Source organism: Anarrhichthys ocellatus, unplaced genomic scaffold, assembly GCF_004355925.1.
Source record: "Anarrhichthys ocellatus isolate YVR2014 unplaced genomic scaffold, GSC_Weel_1.0 scaffold4, whole genome shotgun sequence".
NCBI classification, from domain to species: domain Eukaryota; kingdom Metazoa; phylum Chordata; class Actinopteri; order Perciformes; family Anarhichadidae; genus Anarrhichthys; species Anarrhichthys ocellatus.
The window spans coordinates 7,989,123-8,009,092 of NW_022280034.1; the positions used below are offsets into that span (position 1 = coordinate 7,989,123).

Consider the following 19,970-nt stretch of genomic DNA (forward strand, 5'->3'; position numbering starts at 1 on the left):
CATACCTGGCTGAAGTTCGCTGCATTGTCTCTGGCGTGAACTGCTTCAGCTATCGCTGCCTCAGCGCTGGCTTTACCCCTGATCTCCTGTTCATACATCTGACGATACTTAATCTGGTGGGACATGAAATCCATTAACAACCGATTATCAGGGGGGTCTGCCAGAGTGTTTGTGTGCATACATGTACGTGTACATTTTTTTACTTACATCACTGGCCTGCTCACTGGCCTTCTTTGACATCTGGTATCCAGGTGTAAGATGTGCAGGAAAGCTACCTTTACCTCTCTGCTGCTCATACTCTTCTATGTAGGCATACTGGGGGAAGAAAAGCAGGGATTTAGGCACTTACCTACACTAAAGGCTATAGGACAAACTGCCTTATACTCAACTGGTCTTGTTTGCGACATTTCGTCCAAAGTGAGATACAACACACCAAGATATCATAAAGTCATCATGAAAGGCTTAAAGCTTACATCGCTAACAATTTGTCCTTGTTTCCTGGCAAGAAGCACCTCTGGGGGGTCAACAAACGTGGTGTATTTTGAAACTCTCTCCTCGTGTCCTTTTTTATATTCCAGCTGCAAATCAAGAAAACAAAGAACTTGATTTGGCTCAGTATGAAGTCAAACTCAAACAACCACTGACAGAGACACATAAAACAAGCTCTTTGGTCAAGAACAGTATGAGCAAAGAAATTCACTTACGCTGCTGGCTAAAGTATTGGCTGTCTTAGCAGCCTGGTAACCTGGTGTTATCATAGCAGGGAAGCTTCCTTTGCCTTTCGACTGCTCATATTCTTCTGTGTACTTCACCTGCCAAATAATCACAAAATCAATCAAGACACTTCACCAATATTGATGCAAAGCCATTGACACGACTACCAAATGTGCTCCTTTATCTATTTAAAGACACCATATTTGAAAAATAAAAAAGGGAAGTCTCCCTGAGGAAGAACAAGTGTACTCACATCATTGAGGGTCTTCTCGGCCTGAGACATCGTTACTACCTCCTGGTTGGTCACCATGCCTGAGTACCATGACTGCTGCTGGGAGAACTCAGACTGAGACTGAAAGGTCTGTTTGGATATGGGAGACACACTTGATCATTTCCAGCCATTCACGGTACATGTAACACTTTACCTTTCATGCCTGTTGGACCTTATTTAATCAGCCACACAACCCTGCTTTACTAATCCTCTATGAAGTAATGGCAACAAGTGGCAATACATTGCAAATAAATCTGTGTCTACGCAGTTGTCAGCGCAGACAAGAGAGAGAAGATGAGGTTCAATGCATCAACTGTGACCGCCTGATAACACAAGTTACTTGACTACCTCCATGATCACTGAAATTATACAGTTTCCAACATTCCCGCAATATAATCACATTTTATTATTGATTATTTGGAGTTAGACCTGGGATCACTGCGCACAATAACTTTGCTGTTTGCAAAGAAGGTCAACAGTACAAGGAACAAAAAGAGAAGTAGGATTGTTTGCTTCAGGAAAGATCCAAATTAAGGCTGAAACTCTCTTTAACTGGGTGTAATGGCCAGTTCTACCAGGAGCTCACCTGGCTGGCCATCTGGCCGGCCATCTGGCTGGCTAGGCGAGCCTCCTCCAGCTCCATGGACTTCATGTCATGGTGGAAGGTGGACATGAAGCGCTCGCCATCTTCGCGATACTTCAGCTGCAAGTGCACACAGACGACACGCATTAAGCCAAGGCCAGCACACATTTGCGCATGCAAACACAAGTCATGTGTTTACAGCATCCACTTTGGTAGTTGAATGCATGAAAATCTAAATAATGAAAAGAAAACCAGCATACAGTGATATTACCCTGACTTCAGATCCACAGAGCCAAACATCACTCTATTCTTACGTTGCCAACTTAAACCCGACAACCTGAGCTCACATTCTTCACGATGAAGGGTTAAAATTAGTCTGCTGTTATTAATAACTAAAAAGAAGCTGGACCTGCCAAGAAAGATCAAGAGAGGAGCACTGAGTTATGAAACTCTGAGCTGTTTGCTAACGATCCTTAAGCTGTAAAAAATGTTCAAAACTAATATTAGAATAGCTTCATTGCCTGGGATAAGAGACAGCACTAACATTTCTGAAGCATCATCGCTAAAGGGCTAACAATAAACATGAGACATAGGTTTCTATGAGGACTCTTAGTATGACTCACAGAAACTCACTGAAAACAGGTCAAGTATCACCAATGAACCAATGAAAAGACAAGCTCCACAGCATAAAATATTTGAGAGTGTTAAGTAGACAAGGTTGTGGGTTACTCAGAATGGTCTGACCAAATATCAACAAGTCCTATATCTCTGTAGTGACATATAGCAGTAGCTGATGAGCTTGCTAGCTTACTGCTAATATAAGCACAAGAACATTGCATGAACGACAGAGAGACGGGAACAGGTGGCAGGGCAGATGAGAAGAAGGGATGTGAGGCTTTTTACTCCTGACGTATAATTTTAGCCCCCCGAGCATGAAGCGGGCTAAGCAGAGGGGGTTGTCTCGCCTCTGTCACAGGAACAGAAATAACCCGAGCAGCACTGTCCATTCCACACCGCTGCCGTCACCGTGGACTCCGAGCAGCCGACCGACCCCTCTCTCTGATTGTAATGGATACATCTGCTTTGGGTCAGATCACTGGTTTTGTGTGATGAATTGTAAAACAGAATTGTCCATTTCTGACTACATTTGGGGATTTTAAAACAATGTAAACGGGTCTATTTAAATTCAGCTGTAATGGATCCATCCCTTTTTAAAATCGTAACCAAAATAACCACTATGAATAGCAATCTCATGACAAACCAAAGATAAATGCTCATTTCACTCATGGCATAGACAGTGACTTATGTCAGCATGTCAACCATGCACCTTGACTCAGATCAAGGCCGAAATATTTTGTCTCATGTTGCTGCTCGTGTGTTTTTGCATGCGACGTCATCTCACCTCACTGCTCGCCTTGCTTTGCTTCTTTGCGTTGATGTTGATGGGGGTCGCATAGACACTCGTGAATGTGTTGTTCCTCGGATTGTGTCTAAATGGAAGATAAATCTTTTGAATCATCATTTGAATCACCAATTTTGAGTTCCTTGAATCTATTTTCACACTCAAATGTCCCCTGAAGATAGATTTTTGATCAGCTTTTTATAATCAGGTGATACTGGTAATACTTACACAGAGCAGTATGGCCTCTTCATGTGGCTGACAAAGTTATTGGCAGTGAGCACCATCTTACAGACGTCACAGTGAAAACACCCTTTATGCCAGTTCTGACAGAGGAAAAGACAAATCACAGTAATAATTTAGAAGGTCCTTCAAACTGAATTTGAATCTGTAAAATCAGATTTCAATCTAGTTTATTATGTGGAGACAGAAGAAGTTTAAAACTTGGACAGGTCATTTCTGATAACATCAAATCAACAAAACAGATTTCATTGAACAAGGCCCAAAATAACGGCATTATTCACAGCATCGTCACCTGGTCACGCTGACTTGTTCTTAAATATATCTTTCATGTGAATGATAAACTGTATACCTCTTGCTTTTTGTCTCACAAACTTTTTTACAAATGCCATTATATGGCAGCGACCAGTCAGAGCTACATGGATGCTTTTCATGATGCAGATATTATAACGAAGCGATTTGAATGTTACTCCTTTTATGCTCATATCCATAGCAGATTTAAAAGTTTACTTTAAGAAGTATGTCATTTTATATACACTTCATGTATTTTTAAAAAGTAGTTTATTGGCAGAAGCTGTATTTCGTTACATTCACTGTTTGCGCACCAAGCCACGTGTTGTATTTGACATGAGGAACGTTTGTACCATACCTCGATGTAATTACTGACTCTCTTGTTACTTTTACAGCGGTTTGAACTATTTTGAAATGTATTTGTAAGATTAAATGCCCAAAGAAACACTACAGACTTTCTCGCGATCACAATGTTTCTGTGTGTTACCTGGTCAATGCAGTTGATCTTCTCAGCCGGGTAGACCACAAAGCCACACCTGGCACAGGAGGACTGCATGGTGAATGATTGTCCTTTCCCCAAAAAACCTTCAGAAAAAATATCAGAAGACGTGAACTAATGAGAAATGTTCAGGTCAGACAGACAGGCGACGGTATAGTGGAGGAACTGGCAGTGATTCCCGGACAGTACTGGTAGTATATCTCTGGTGGTGGTAAACTTAGCGCAGTGACTGTGAACCTTTAAACCTGTCTCTTACTTGACACCATGTCCCCCGATGGACCAACCCCCTTCCATGTACCATGCTAGAAGACTGGCTGAGTCCAGCTGTCTGTCTGCAGGGAGAGAGAGAGAGAGTTACAGAGAGAGACAGCTAGGTCAGATGTCAGTGTATGTGTGTAATGATCCTGAGTTGGCCAGCTAGTTCAACTTTGGGCATCTTGCCTCGACACTAACACATAAAAGCGTAATACATTATGTCATAGTTTTACTTAGCTTCTTCAGCTGAGTATGTTAACAGAAATAATTCAACTCTGGTTTTAAGCATCACTTGATATACTTGAAATTTTGACATACAAGAAACAATATATATAGACAACTTAACAGATAACAAAGTTAAGCAAACTCACACAAAAAGGGGGCATTAATTCCCAATAAAAGTAATGTACAAAAGTTCCTCATGGTTTAAGTCCCTTTTAATAGATGGATTCGACAAATCTGATTTTGTACCTGATGTAACAAATAGGGAACATCTAAATGTAACATCGGGGTTTAGGGAACTTCTGTAAACTAGGGATACAAGTACTTGGGTGACAAGTACAACAGTACAAAACATACAGTATTTTTCAGTAAATCAGGGACTTTATGGTAGTCAGCCAACTAAAATGGGATGGGGAATTTATATGACGTATTCTCATGTTTTATCAAAAATATTTGACATATGAATATTCTTTATTCTGCTTATTACAGTTGTATATCATACCTGATATGTTGGATGAACTGTGGAGGTTTTTATTGTGATAAACTGTGGAGTTTGATAACATGTTAATATCATAGGTTAATATGAATATGACGCAGTGCTCTGACGCAGGGCTCTTGCGTAATTACGCACCCCTGAGAATACGTCCTGCGTACTTTCGCTTTCTCAAGTTCTCTGAGGAACAGAAACTTGGCCTAAACTTTGGAGAGGAAAAAAAGATCCACAAACAACTTGTGTGCAGTACTTAAGGTGACATAACATATTACACGAACGAGTGCACGTTCATGCTGTCTAGCCGTTTCTAAACGGAAAACTGTTTTTGGCGGACGCGTTTCTAGCGCTGAGCTAACGTAATCAGACACTCGGCTAACACGTTAAATGAAACAACAGCGTATTAAACTGGTGGCATCATATACAGTAAATGAATCGGTTAATCTGACTGCAGATGGCTGGAGAACCTGCTGAGCCAAGTGATCTTGGAGCTGATGTGGAGGAAGTTAAGCTGACGGGAGACCAGACAGACGCCAAACCTGACCGCAGAGGAAGATTTCTGATCTTTGGGTGACTTCCTTTTTCAACATTTCCAGTAGTCTGAAGATGTGAAGACATACATCATTGAGAGGAAGTCCACAAGGAATTTAATTCACTTAAAATATTGCAGCCGTAGTCCTATTTATCTCACGTTGTTCTGTTTGTTTTTTCTCGTTACCGCCTTTCCATGTTTTCTTTCATGGCAGTACCCTCCTCTGTCCTGTTGTTCCGATTTTCACCCCTGACATTGTTTTAGTGCAGTTCACGGTTTCTCCAGTTCAGGAGAATCTGAAATGAACTATGATTTGTTTAACAGCCAATTATCATATATTTCTCATATCTTAAATGCACATTTTTCTCAAGTGACGCTTGTAGAACTATTGCTGTGGTGCTATACCACTTATAAATAAACTATATGTGCACACATACTCATGTTTAAATACTCAAACAGTTACTTATTCACAATTACTAATAACAAGAGATGAAAAACGTCACTGTGGTAAGATTGCTTGTACAAGAGAGTGCCACTGGTTTGAAAGCTTGAAAAATATCAAAGTATTGCCCTTGATTTGACACAGCAACCCAGTTTTTGGGTAACCTAATTAGTGTAACGGGGCAAGGAGCTTTGAAATTATGTTAAAGTCAATTTTGGGACCGATGTCAGTCCTCAAGTGGCTGCTCAAAATTAGACTGTATTACAACAAAGTCTAAAATTGTGCATATGTTAATTCAGTGTGATATCATAGAACGTGGGCCTTTTCCCAACGTCTGCTTTAAAAGTGTGACAGTGACTCTGTTTGTTCCTGTTTACTTCACAAGGTGGTGCTGTGAACCTTTGCAGTGGGGGGAACATTTGTCAACTGTTTCTCCCAGACAGTGGCAATGAAACAAGAGCCTGTGTGCTCTGACTGGCATTTACATTTTAAAGAAGCATCTGTCATTTTAGATTGCAAACAAATAAAAGTGCCTTTTAAAATAGGCTGAATTGATTAAAGACAACACGTTGTATATCAAGGAGTTACGTAGGCCTACTCTGCTGAATGGTTTGTTTGTTTGCCACTTAGTCGTGGTTATCTGGAAGCAAAGATGACCTCCATATTTAGAAGTGTTACGTAAAACTGATACCAACTCATCTACAGTACTTGCGTGTGTGTCTTTCATTAGAAACAGAATAACTTGTGATGTCTCTTCAGTCATGCCTATCATACCATGTCATCTGTAAATGACTGGTGTATAATGCCATACAGATTGTAACGACAACTGTCTATCTTTTGAACTGGTTGGATTTAGGCTAAATCTTGCTTTCAACCAAGACTGTTGATAACAAAGATTTCTCTTGGTTATATGTCGTATGTTGAGGTGTTTAGCAAGCAGAAATTGATGTTTTTTAGCTGTACATCTTCTTGCGCATCCAGCTCTAAAGTTGAGGTGATAAGGCTCTCACAGTATGTGTGCCGGTACAGGTGGATTATGTCCCTGTCAGCAGAGGAGCAACTTGTTGCCCTGTCTGACCTCAGCAGGCATCGAGGCACAGGGGCCATGTGTGAATAGGCCTTTAGAAAGCACTGGTGTGGTGGCGAGGCTGCTGACTCAGGGAGCTCGCAGTGCGCCGCCCCCGTCCTCAGCACCCGCTGGCCCAGTCAGGTGTCCATCCAGTACAGAGAGCATGTCAGTATCCTAGCACACAGCCAAAAATTAAGCTGTCAGATCTGGAGAAACAAACTTCTTTGGGGGGGCAAAAAAAGAAGAAGAAAGGAGACAAAACCAACGCATTTCAGATGCAGAGTGGCGTAGCGCTTAATGACGAACCCAGGTAAGAAGGACACAATCGCCTCGTATTCCTCTTCACCGTCCTCCCACCTGCTACTCTTTCTGCCATGCCCAGCCCACAGCAGGGGGGGGGGGGGGGGGCTGCGAAAAGTTCTGGATCACATGTTGATTTGAATATGGCTGGGCTGCCTGTGAGTATGTGCATGAGACATTTGGTGCGCATTGCCGTGTATTGTTCCCGTGGTTGAGTAACTTGATGACGAGGCTCTTCTGGAACAAGCCTGGGTTTTCTGAGCCCCTAACTGTTGGCTTTGCTGTCTGGATGCATCTTTTAAAGAATGGAAATATGACAGGTCTTTCAGAACTGCCTCCCGTGGAAGATTTACTCTCGCTCGATCTGCCTTGACGTGGTTAGGATTTTTTTTTTTATCTGCACTGAGCAACAATGTTCTAGTTTCTTCTTTCTTCCGATGGTGGATTACTGCGATCAAATTTGGCTGCGACTTTAATGCCTTATTTGAAAATGTATGTACTCTTTGGTTTCTGAGTAAGTGGATCAGAGTGAGTCAGTTTCATGTGAGTTTTCTTTGCATTGGAAGTCTTGACATTTGCTTATGATGAAGTAACTGTTACGTGTGGAAACATTTGGGCTTGGCTCTCTCTAAGAGTCAAGAATATTTTGTTGAAAATGTTTCACTTTTGCAAGAAGCTGCCATGTAAGATAAGAGAGTTAACATTACGGAAGTTGAAAAATTAAATGGCCTGTTTTAGTGTGTAATAATGTTATAGATTTGATTTATGTGACTTCTATACATCAACTTTATGTCCACGCAAGTCGCAAGCTTTCAAAAGACCAGCTGAACTTAAAACATTTAGCATTAAGTACAGCTCAAAAGTAGATACAATTGCAGAAATTTTAATTTTAAACAACGCTACCGTGAAGTGTTAACTGTCTGTGATGTTAAGTACTGAGTTAACTAGTGCGCATGCGTGTAACGCAGTTAGTTCTAGAGGAACAGAAGACGTGTAACCATTGTTGTTAATGTCGTGCATACGTATTAAGTAAAGTCTTAAACATGTACAGTTGTCGCTGGAGTTATTGAATTAACATGGAGCAATGGGCTTTTGGAAAGGCATAATCAAACCCTCACTGAAATGGTCATCGGCCAAGATGGTGCAGTGATATTTGTGAGGCATGGTGGCACTTACGTTCGCGTACATCACTCCAGGCTTAGAAAAGTAGAGAGCCCACAAGCAGTGCTGGGAGAAAGGGACATTCAGCTGGAAGGGACTGAACATCATACAACATTACCAGAACCTGGCTTTAATGAGAATAACGACACTGAAAATGAAAGTGAGGAAGAGACGCCTACAAATAGTGAGGATAACAGTGAACCCCCTCACACACCAAGACAGCCAGAAGGAGGTAGCCATGGTCAATCGGACGTATCACAGAACAACTCAACCACAACTTGTGAAGGCCTTAGTCTGAAAACTGAAAGCACACACTGGAAAAATCCTCAGCAGGGCAGGAAAAGCCACTGGGACATACAAATACTGCTATAATTTGGAGTATATTGAGCCTGAGGAAATTTCTGGCACTACCGGTTCTGTTGACTTAGGACGAGTACACAATCTTCAAGTGGTCCCATCTGAGCATGTCGAGTTAGGTGCTAGCCATCCTCACGAAGACATACTTATTGTGAATGATGATGCCTTCATGCCTGCCAAACACAGTGAACTCAGCAACTGGAAAAATAATGATGTGTTTGAAGAGGTGAAAGATGAAGGCCAGAAATGCATCTCTACGAGGTGGGTGTGCACACTCAAGGAGACACCTGATGGTGTTGTACCTAAAGCGAGATTAGTTGCAAGAGGCTTTGAAGAAATGAACACTCAGGAGCTCCCAAAAGACTCGCCTACATGTGCCTCGGAGTCTCTAAAAATGATTATGGCAGTGATATGTCAAAAGAAATGGCAGCTAAACTCTATGGACATTAAAGCAGCCTTTTTACAAGGCAAAGAGTTAACCCGAAATGTCTATATCCGTCCTCCCCAAGAAGCTCAGAGCAAAGGAATTCTATGGAAGTTAAAAAAGTGTGTTTATGGCCTAGCAGATGCTTCTCTATATTGGTACAACAGAGTGAAAGACACTATGCAGCAGTTGGGAGCTACTGTGTCACAAGTTGATCCAGCAGTGTTCTACTGGCTGGATGACTCCTACAATGTGATGGGACTCCTTGCTTGTCACGTGGATGATTTCATCTGGGGTGGTTCAGAAACATTTTCCACAACAGTCATCCCTCACTTGAAAGTTGCTTTTCCAAGTTGGACGTGAAGAGCACAACAGCTTCAGCTACATTGGAATGGAGGTTCACTCTTTAGAGGATGAGATCCAAGTGCAACAAAGTATCTACATAAAGAATCTACAACCCATTCCTGTGGACCCCAACAGAGCCACACAGTGAGAGGCTCCTCTAACAGACACTGAGACTGACATGTTAAAGTCGAAGATTGGCCAAATATTGTGGGTAGCAAGGCAGAGTAGACCCGACATAATGTGTGACATATCCATCCTAGCATCAAGTATAAAGCATGCCACTGTTCAGACTCTGCAAACAAACTTGTCAGGAAACTGAAATCAGAAGAGGTGACCTTGAGGAAAGCACTTGGGAAAAGACAGCTCACTGAAACTAGTGGTGTTCAGTGATTCCTCGATGGGAAACCTTCCAGACGGAGGCACTCAAGGCGGGACACCTGGTCATGCTTATGGGAGAGAATGGAAGATTTTCACCCATATGCTGGCAGTCAAAGAGGATCAGGAGAGTTGTCCGAAGCACCTTAGCAGGAGAGACTTTGGCACTTGCAGATGGCATTGACAGTGCAGTCTTTTTGGCTACACTCTACTCAGAACTTACCACGGGTGATTGCACACGGAACAATTTGCCCATTGTGTGTGTAACGGACAATCACTCTCTTCTTGATGCTGTCAAGTCCACCAAAACAGTCACTGAAAAGAGACTCCGCCTCGAAATCAGCAGCGTCAAGGAGCTCGTCCACTCTGGGACCATCCAGCAGATTATGTGGTCAGCCTCCAAGGAACAACTCGCTGACTGCTTGACTAAGAAGGGGACATCTGCACTTGTTCTGCTGAGGGCTCTCAGCGAAGGTGTATGGCAACTTAAAGGCTAAACGAGCTAATCAACAAAAGCCTTACTACCCTCAAACTCTAGTCATTAAATTTGCAAGTTTAAACCTGTGTTTATATGTTTAAAGTTCTAAAAAACAAATTTTTTTTTTGTGACTATGTTTTTCTTTAAAGAGAAAGGGGAGTTTGTTAAGTACTGAGTTAACTAGTGCGCATGCGTGTAACGCAGTTAGTTCTAGAGGAACGGAAGACGTGTAACCATTGTTGTTAATGTCGTGCATACGTATTAAGTAAAGTCTTAAACATGTGCAGTTGTCGCTGGAGTTATTGAATTAACACGTGATTCCCTGTTTCTCCTTGACTCTATTAGTAAGAAGAAAAAGGATGGCCAGATGCGGGAGCAGGACTACTCTTCTGAAAGCCATTACAGACTTGTTTCACCAACATTCCAGTATAAGATGAGCCACCAACGAGTGGGCAAGTGCATCATCATCAACAACAAAAACTTTGATGAAAAGACAGGTACGGCGAGCATGTTTCAAACACGGTGTATACCTGATTCAAAAAGAGCGTTTAATCTGAGCAGATCGTCTTTGCAGGGATGAATGTACGCAACGGCACGGACCGAGACGCAGGAGAGCTGTTCAAATGCTTCAAGAGCCTGGGCTTCGATGTCTTCATCTACAATGATCAGACATGTGAGAAGATGGAGAGTCTTCTAAGAGAGGGTGAGTAGTGAAGTCCTTACACTTTTCAGTAAGTAACAATGTTGAACTAATAGGATGCCAATACCGATCCTAACAAATATGAAATGGAGAAAGCTTTTGGAAACACCATAAAAACATTTTCAGTGGTGGAAGGCGGGTTTCTTGCTTCATACACATACTGACATTCTAGTCACGCCGTAAAAAGTCATATAATCAATTGCCAGTTTATTAATACACCAAAACTAATGCAGTCTAATCCAACGCTTCTGCATTGAATCCTTCCACCACAAAGGTGATAATGGAGGTTGATTTAACTTTGTGGTCATTTTAGAGGCTCCAGTTTGCAGTGCTGTTTAGTTGTATTTTGTTACATTAAGATGAGAACTCCTTATATTTAATCTACTCATTTTGATATATTATTGGATGGACAAACACGTCTTAGTGTGGCAGAATACAACTGAATCAAAACAAGTTGAAAAACAACATTCATCGTTCTTACCTTCATGAAGAGAGGATCTATTGCAGGACTGTTGTACATCACTTGATTAGTTTATGTATCTGTATCTAATAAACTGGCAGTAAAACATAGTACTTGCAACAGCATCTTGGTTACCCTATTTTATTAATGTGAAAATGTTTCAATTTTAAGGAAAGTTAAGAATCTCAATACCAGACAGACATCAGCTCTACCGGATTAATTTGCTTTAATATACAGTACATAGAGTACAGTCATGAGCCAGTGAAATGGATTCCCCTTTAAGTTGCAGTGGGATCTACATGCACACGTTTGCACTCAAGACTCTTGAATGCTGTTACAGCACATTTGTTTCTTAAAACCGCCAGGTCAGACGGCCGATGGGGCTGTTGTAAAAGTAATTAAACACATCCTAATGAATTTGCTACCAATTTGACCAAAAGGTCAAAACTTTTGGTGTCACTGATCAGAGCCCTTACACATCCACTGGCTGGGTCTAATGACAAGATGGACATGTCACCTCTCAGGCCATATGCTCTTGGGGAAACAAATGGATTTTTTTGTTTATTGTGTGGCTAGCTGATAGTCAGGTTTTTTTTTTTTCTCAGGTCCGACCCTCAGTTAAACACTGCGTCCAAAGCAAGTTACCTCATGAACCGCAGAATAGATGCCATGAACTTTGCTATAGCCTTTTCCTCTTCGGGTTAATCCTAATTATTTTGGCGACCCCTTGACCTTTCTTCTAGTATCAATATCCTGTCTCATTATAGTGCGCTCAGAAATTCAAAAGTCTAAATCCAACAGACAGATTGGCATTAAGTTTAACCGGCACATTTGTGTTCCCTTCCGGATGATCACTTTTCTCCAGTGCAACCCGCCGGCTAAAATGTCAACTTTTCACACAATATATCTCAGTTTAATGAGGCCTGAGCCGAGCTAAGAGTTGAGTGTTTGTCTGTGTGTGTATGGGTCAGCCTCGGAGGAAGACCATAGTGACAGCTCGTGTTTCGCCTGTATCCTGCTAAGCCATGGTGAGGAGGGCATGATCTATGGAACGGACGGAGCCATGCCCATCAAGTCCATGACCTCATTGTTCAGAGGGGACATGTGCAAAAGCTTAGTTGGAAAGCCAAAACTCTTCTTCATCCAGGTACGAATTTCTGAAGAGTTTCATGTATGAAAGATGGTGTGATATAAGAAAATAAATTAATAAGTAAATTATCTTGTAGATTTGTGTCAAGTTCAGCCCTTTGGACCCAAAATGGTCGTCCTGAGGGTTGAATGACAAAAACATGTAACTTAAACATGTGTTTTTGTTGAGAAGACAGATTAAAAAGGCTTTCAGTTGCTCCCCACGGACAGATGATTGCTATTGTGTTAAATCTTGCCCCATCTCAGCTTTTAAAAACAGTTAATTTTGAATTGCTTCACCAGGTCATCGTTGAGAAAGCTACTCAGGATCACAATGAAATGTCATTTCATTTACTTCACCAGGCTTGCCGGGGGTCCGAATTTGATGACGGTATACAGACAGATTCGGGTCCGCCAAACGATACCGTGGAGACAGATGCAAATCCAAGACATAAGATCCCTGTAGAGGCAGATTTCCTCTTTGCTTACTCTACTGTGCCAGGTAAAGAAAGTTTCACGTTTAAGTAGTGCTGTGCCGGATGTATTGGTTGAGCAGACATTAGTTTCAGTACTGACCCTTGTTGATTTTCCAGGTTATTACTCATGGAGGAACCCTGGGCGCGGCTCCTGGTTTGTTCAGGCGCTCTGCAACGTCCTCAACGAGTTTGGCAAGCAGCTGGAGATAATGCAGATCCTGACACGGGTCAACTACATGGTGGCCACCAGCTTTGAGTCCTGGTCTGAAGACCCACGCTTCAGTGAGAAGAAGCAGATTCCCTGCGTGGTCTCTATGCTGACGAAAGAACTGTATTTCAACTGACCGCCAGCCCTTTCTGACTGACTGACTGACTGACTGACTGACTGACTGACTGACTGACTGACTGACTGACTGACTGACCGACCGTTTCAGGTAGCAACTTAGCATTAAAAGCATTCAGGGATGATTCAGGCCCAGCATGACACTGCACATTTGGAGCACATATGACATTTTACATGTGTAGTTGGGCCCGAAAACAAGCACTCCGTAAGAAAGAAAAATATTATTAGTGGCACTCCGCGTTCATGTGCTGATGGTGAAACTTCTTCCTCTTCTTCAGGTTATTCTTCGGAATAATGGCGTCACATTTGATCTGATCTTCTTTTGACAGGCATGTGAAATATCCATGTTGTTCCACCAACCCGGAAAAATTAGCTGCCACTTTTTGTGGGTTTGGGGAATCATATCTGAATGTGTGTCTCTCCATTTTCCAGCATTTGCAATGGATGTTGAAAAGGAACTGTAGAGAGTGGACAGGAGTCTTCCACTTAAATATGGCTCTTGTATTTATTACATGAAATGGGTTTAGAAATAATTAACATTTGATCTGAGAGATCAAATGCAGCCAAAAGCATTTGTAAAGTGTACATCACCATTACACAGTAAAATACATTGGAAACCAGGTGACAGTTGAATGTTTTAAAAGCCTATAGAAAGTATTTATGTATAAATACCCACCAGGAAAGTGATTCGAGTGTTTAAAACCCTTTGATCACTATAGGAATTGATGAGGGAGCTGCCTTGATTACAAGCCCTGTCTGATGCATAAGAGGGGGAAAAGCATCTGGAAAATGGATCAGATCATTTTCAGCTATCTGTGTTTCAATGTTTTCAGCTGTCAGTTGTTAGATAAAAAGAGATAACAGAAAAAAAGACAACACTCCAATGAGCAGAAACATGTGACGATGCTTTTGCCAAAGGCTCAGTGTCTCAGCCTTCCTAGCAAGTTTTAAGTTGGTAGCAGCATGCTGGCATCCTCAGGTTCTTTAATGTCCCATGAAGTGGGTTATTGTAATGTTAAAGAATGTCATATACGTATGGCTAGGAAGGTGTGATCTTTTGCTGTGTTGTGATTAGTTCTATGAGATTTTGGGTCAACTGCATAGTATATAGTCCACTCCCACAGAAGCAAGGATTATTTGCAATTTGCCAATTGTATTAGCCTGATGTTGAAGACTTCACTTGCTTGTTGTTCACTCCAAAGGAAGTGAAGACGCATTTGTCTTGGTCCAACAAATCAGTTTATGAATTTCCCTTTTTTTAATCTTTAAAGTCTGACATTCCTCTTTATTAACTTTGATAAATAAAAGGATACATGCGGTATGATTTTTACCATAGAAAGAGAACTGTCAAAAATGGTGTCATAAATTTGGGAAATATTATATTGTGAAGCTGGACTTGGGCCCAAACCACATCATTTCACTGTATATTAGTGTTGTACATTGTCATAACATACACTACACTCTGGTAAGAGATACCCAGCAAAGTCTTCCTGTATTTTCTTTTAATTGACCTTTTGATTTAGAAAGACACAAATCATAAAGAAAGTACATGTTTTTTAAAAACAATTTTGCATAATTTAGTACATTTATTATTATGATGGAGTTTTATGGTAAAATATGTTTTATATCGTAGACATTTGCTGATGGTCATTTCAACTTGCACAAAGTTTGTTTCTGCAAATACGCTGTGTTAATGTGCCAAAGTCTGTCAATCACAGAGGCAGCTATTACTGGTGGTGACAAGTCTGAGCATACACAATCCACATGTCCGCAATACACAATCATTGTTGCTGCAATGTTTTTACATTATTCACACCATTGCATGTGTCAGTAACTTAGGGGAAAAGTTAACCAAGAGCCTTAATTTGTCATTTTATTTTCCCCTTTTCACTTGTATTTTTAATCAGTTTTTTTTCGATTGGAATTGAGGGAGGGAGAGAAAATATTTTTAAGGGGAAAATTTTAAAATGCTTTCTGGTGTTAAATGCTGTTGTCCTCAGGAATATATTTGAAAAGATTTGGAAAAATGAATGAATGAATTACATTGAAAGTTTAATCAGGCCCAATTTCTTTTTCATTTGGGGCGATACCTTGTTTAATTAACTTCAAAAACAGAGGAATGCTTATGTAAACACTTTATTGTATTAAACATAAAGAATTTATTCTCTAATCAGTTTTGTTTCATATTTCTTGCACATCTGTAAACACAGACACAATAAAAGGCCACAACAAGGAAGATGTTTAAACTATGTTAAAAAAAAAATCCATATAAAAAGTTAGAACCACTGTTAGGTGTAATTTTCATCAACCAATACTATAAGTAGACAAACATCCTCAGCTTTCTGTTATGTGTTATTTTTATTTTTTTATTTTTCCTGCTGTCATAAAAATACCACAAAATAAATGCTATTGTAAATATGAAATACCAAATGTGCCTTAATCCACAGAAGAAATGATTCCCCAACAAATGCACTATTTACTACTGTTTGAGTAACATCTGATAAAAACCCATTGTTGGTTCTGGTACTTTCAGTGGATTTGTTGACCATAAAAAAAGTGTAGAATATCACCAGCATTAACCTTGAAGTACAATTTGCTATTTAATGGTTAATTGGCTATCCAAAAGCAGATCTATCTTACCAAAGTATTACTATTTCTTAATTAGACTTTCTTTGCCAACTCAACTTCTGTCTTTTGCAATTCCCCTGATTCATCATTAAAAAAAGCTTTTAAAAATAAACGCTTCGCAGTATGCACAGCAGCTCTAATTTCATGTTAGCCTTGGTGTGTCTACTACTGTATTAAGAAAAAATGTGAAAAATAGAGATATCCTTTAAAAATTCCTTCAGGCAAATTTAGACTTGCCTGACACGAACAGTACTGACAGGTGATCTGGTTTCACAAGTTAAGAATGTCAGATCAGGCAACTGATGCACATGTCCCACAGCGCAACACATTCCTGTCCATCTGTGCCCCTGAGGCATTCCTGCTCCACCTCAGAGGACAGGAGCTGATCGAGAGGCATCGCAGATCTTGAGGGACTTCCAGTTTGTGCCTTCGTTGTCATGACCGGGACACAATGCTTGATGTAGGGTGTCAGTGAAGGTCCCAGCGCAGAAGCAGTGGAGGGGGGTCACAGTATCAGCCCCAAGAAAGCACACCAAACCCCCGGGGAAGCTGCAGTACACCCCGATACGAGTGAACTGCTTTCCTGCCAGCAGAGGCAGCTCATGCTGGACACCACCATGCCAGGCTGTGTAGTTTCCATTAAAGTATTCCACACACCAAGACTCTTTGCCTCGGCCCAGCCAGGAGTCCTCCTCTTGGCCCTTGCGCGGAATGCTCGGGTAGGTGAGCCCCAGCTCCCAGTAGGTCTTCCCACTCACATCCACCTCCCAGTACTGGCGGCCGTCACTGAAGCCTTGCTTGCTGATTACATTGAGGGTGGTGTCAAAGCGGGTGGGGGTCTCTGGGACATGTCCGTGTAGGTGACTGAGTCGCCTTTGGGAGAGATGATCAGCTTTGGGTGGGCAGTTTCAGCTTCAAGGACAACGTCTGCTGCATCTGTGTAACAGACATCAGGAAGATTCAGTGTCTTCTCCCCACAAGTCCACAATCAACACAAACAGCGTATACTAATTAGCAGAAATTGTAACCTTTGACATAGCCAGGAGAAAGACTCCCTCACATGTCAATCTACCTGTTTTTTTGGGGTGAACTCACAGGTCTGAAACAGCTTCTTGGTGACAGGGACCTGGGATCTGATGAACAGTAGCAGGTTGATGGTGAGACTCAGTAGTTGTTCATTCTTCAAATCATCCATCTGAATCATGTCGGGGTCAGTCAGCTTCAGAGTCTTAGATATTCTAGTTTCAGACAAAACAAAGAGTTGCTACCTGTTGCTGAGCTCAAGCTTAGGTGCTTGTAAATTCATATTTGTAGCAAGCTGTTATTTCCTAAAATGTAAACATACCCTTTTTCTGTTTCTGCATTCTGTAGAAGGTTTAAAAAGAAGAAATCATTACTGCCAAAACAGCTTGAGGCAAACAGTACAATTGATTAAAAGCAACATAAATTGCATGAAATCTGAAGTCTTTGAACTTGTCCTTGTGTTAACCTGAATTTCAATTTTCTGTGTATTTACTTGGGTGCCAATGTTGGACAGTTCCTGGTCCAGTTCCTGAGTGAGGTGGTAGCAGTCCTCTATCCTGTCCTCCACTAACTTCTCTGTGGCCTCGTACTCGGTGTCCAGCTGGGACAGTGTGATCTTAAGATCTTCATCCAGAACCCGCTTCATGTCCGCGTACTTTTTCTTAATTTTCTCCTTCACTGCGTTGGTCTTTTTCTAAGAATGAGAGGGCCATGGGAGTTAAAATGCATTTGTATGAGCATATTACGGTATGTGATCAGCAAACCCAACTTTGTGAACCACTGATATAATCACCTCTGAACACAATAGAGCTGCAAGGGTGGTTTGCATGGTTTTCATTTCTAGTCCGATTATTATCAATTGATTGGTCTAAGAATGTCCGAAAATAATAGAAAACGGCCTTTACAATTTCCTGACTTGATGTCTTCAAACAGCTTGTTTTGCTTGATCAACAGTCCAAAACTCATAATAATCAATTTACTATCACATAATTATCAGCTCAGCTCACAGTATGTTAGCTCATAGACCCATATGGAACAATATCTACAAAATAAGTTTTCATACAGCAGAGTCCACAGAATGCACAAAACCAAAATAAGCCAGTTTTATGTGAATAAATAATCCATTGTTGATGGAACTCATTTAACCTTGAGAGTGAATGTGCTGCATTCCCATCTCCTCAGGTCACACAACACACATCTTGATTTTAGGAATATGTCCCGTGGGGTGTTTTGAAACATAATACTCACACACACAGTGACACTGATGGAACAGCGTGGACCTCAATCAAACTGTATCTTGTCTCCGAAGTTTAACAGGTGCAGAGACTGCCATGTATGATTTTGCAGGTCTTGCCTTCAGGCTAAGAATTAAGGTGATAAATTATCAGCTAATGTCAGCAATTTGCACTATATTGTATTTCTACTCACAACAGAACACTGGTAGAAAATATAATAATAGACTTACTGTTATCTCCGCCTGCTTAGCTGCCAGCTTCTTCATTCTATAGGCGATGCCATCTCTTTGTCTCTGCAGGTGCTGCTGATGTTTCAGGAGAATCTCCTTTGAAACACAGACGGGCAAATAACATGAAGAGAATAAAAATATCAAGAACTGCAGATAAAAGGGCGATAATAGTGGCATTAGCTTTTCTTCTCAAAAAGAAACCAAAGTGAAAGTGCTTACTTCATGTGTGGCCATCCCTCCTACCTTACTGCTCATGTTCTATGTAGTAGTGCAGATTAAACTCCACTGACTGGTGGCAACACGACAACAAGAGTTTTTATAGGCCTGTCACACACGTGAAGGCTTTGTTGTGGGGGGGGGGGGGGGGGGGGGAGCACATTTTGGCCTTGAGATATCTGTCCTGGTGCTCTTACAAGCACGTGCCTTGTTTTATTAAGGAGAGGACATGAATCTGAACTCTGAAGACAAGAGGGAGGAAACAAAGATTCAGGCAGAGAAGGGCAGCTGCAAGGGCAAACTGTCCGACTTGAGGAAGAGTTATCCATGTCCGACTAAAAAAGAAGCCCATAAGCACTCTATTAATACCAACATGACACTGACCTACAGTATATGTGTGTGTGTGTGTGTGTGTGTGTGTGTGTGTGTGTGTGTGTGTGTGTGTGAGTGGGTGTGTGTGCTTGTGGCCTAGATGCACATTTGGGGGAGTATGTGAAGTTTAAGGGAGATTGATTTTGCTTTTGTATCTCATGGATGATTCACATATAGTGCTTGATCACAAGGGCGCGGTGACTGAAGTGCATCTTCACCCTGAGCCAGTTACATTAGTCTCAGCCAATGCCTGTTAAAAATCCTTACCATGACCCGTGTGACCTTTGCATAGCACAAATGGTCTCTGCATATGTGCAAGCGGGGAGAGATCACATGCAGGCGCGGCACAGCAGAGCCAAACGTCTCCATCTGAGTGCTGCATCGACTGATTGTTAAAAAGTAACATGCCCATTTGCAGGATAATTTCCAAATCAATGATTGCTGAGACAACCGCTATAGAGAGAGACGCTGAGACTGTGATGTAAAGGACTCAGCTTCATTATCTGAAATCTGAAACAGATCATTTAATTGTCTGGATTTGATCTGCAAAAACTTCAGTGAGAAATGTTGCTTCTCTTTTAAAGCACCAATTCATCTTTTAACAAATCATGTGTTTTTATGCTCCAACTTCTGAATATTAGCCTTGCTATGGAACAGATTGGTAATACTTTACCCCCCCATGTAAACATTTAATAAATGGTTTATAATACAC

The 19,970-nt window shown here is 41.3% G+C and overlaps 3 protein-coding genes across 3 annotated transcripts in view; 1 reads left to right on the forward strand and 2 right to left on the reverse strand.

The window, feature by feature from the left end:
- nrap (nebulin-related anchoring protein) overlaps nucleotides 1-5,720 on the reverse strand; it is a 20,962-nt gene extending 15,242 nt beyond the window's left edge. The window contains 12 exon segments of the mRNA XM_031843399.1: nucleotides 6-113; nucleotides 208-315; nucleotides 474-578; nucleotides 705-812; nucleotides 968-1,075; nucleotides 1,572-1,688; nucleotides 2,971-3,058; nucleotides 3,199-3,293; nucleotides 3,986-4,015; nucleotides 4,017-4,083; nucleotides 4,254-4,329; nucleotides 4,977-5,720. Coding sequence (XP_031699259.1) covers nucleotides 6-113; nucleotides 208-315; nucleotides 474-578; nucleotides 705-812; nucleotides 968-1,075; nucleotides 1,572-1,688; nucleotides 2,971-3,058; nucleotides 3,199-3,293; nucleotides 3,986-4,015; nucleotides 4,017-4,083; nucleotides 4,254-4,329; nucleotides 4,977-5,037 — 1,071 coding nt within the window. The 5' untranslated portion in view covers nucleotides 5,038-5,720.
- Nucleotides 5,107-16,388, forward strand: casp7 (caspase 7, apoptosis-related cysteine peptidase). Its single transcript, XM_031843400.1, has 7 exons — nucleotides 5,107-5,222; nucleotides 5,419-5,534; nucleotides 10,793-10,944; nucleotides 11,022-11,150; nucleotides 12,579-12,754; nucleotides 13,099-13,237; nucleotides 13,329-16,388. Exons 2-7 carry the CDS (start codon nucleotides 5,419-5,421, stop codon nucleotides 13,553-13,555), a joined length of 939 nt encoding a protein of 312 aa, XP_031699260.1. The 5' UTR covers nucleotides 5,107-5,222; the 3' UTR covers nucleotides 13,556-16,388.
- Nucleotides 16,096-18,763, reverse strand: LOC116381331 (zinc-binding protein A33). Its single transcript, XM_075447356.1, is given in 7 exon segments — nucleotides 16,096-17,032; nucleotides 17,035-17,118; nucleotides 17,278-17,420; nucleotides 17,528-17,547; nucleotides 17,699-17,899; nucleotides 18,454-18,566; nucleotides 18,671-18,763. Coding segments are annotated over 5 exon segments (882 nt in total). The 5' UTR covers nucleotides 17,852-17,899; nucleotides 18,454-18,566; nucleotides 18,671-18,763; the 3' UTR covers nucleotides 16,096-16,550.
- Between the last annotated feature and the right edge of the window lie 1,207 nt (nucleotides 18,764-19,970).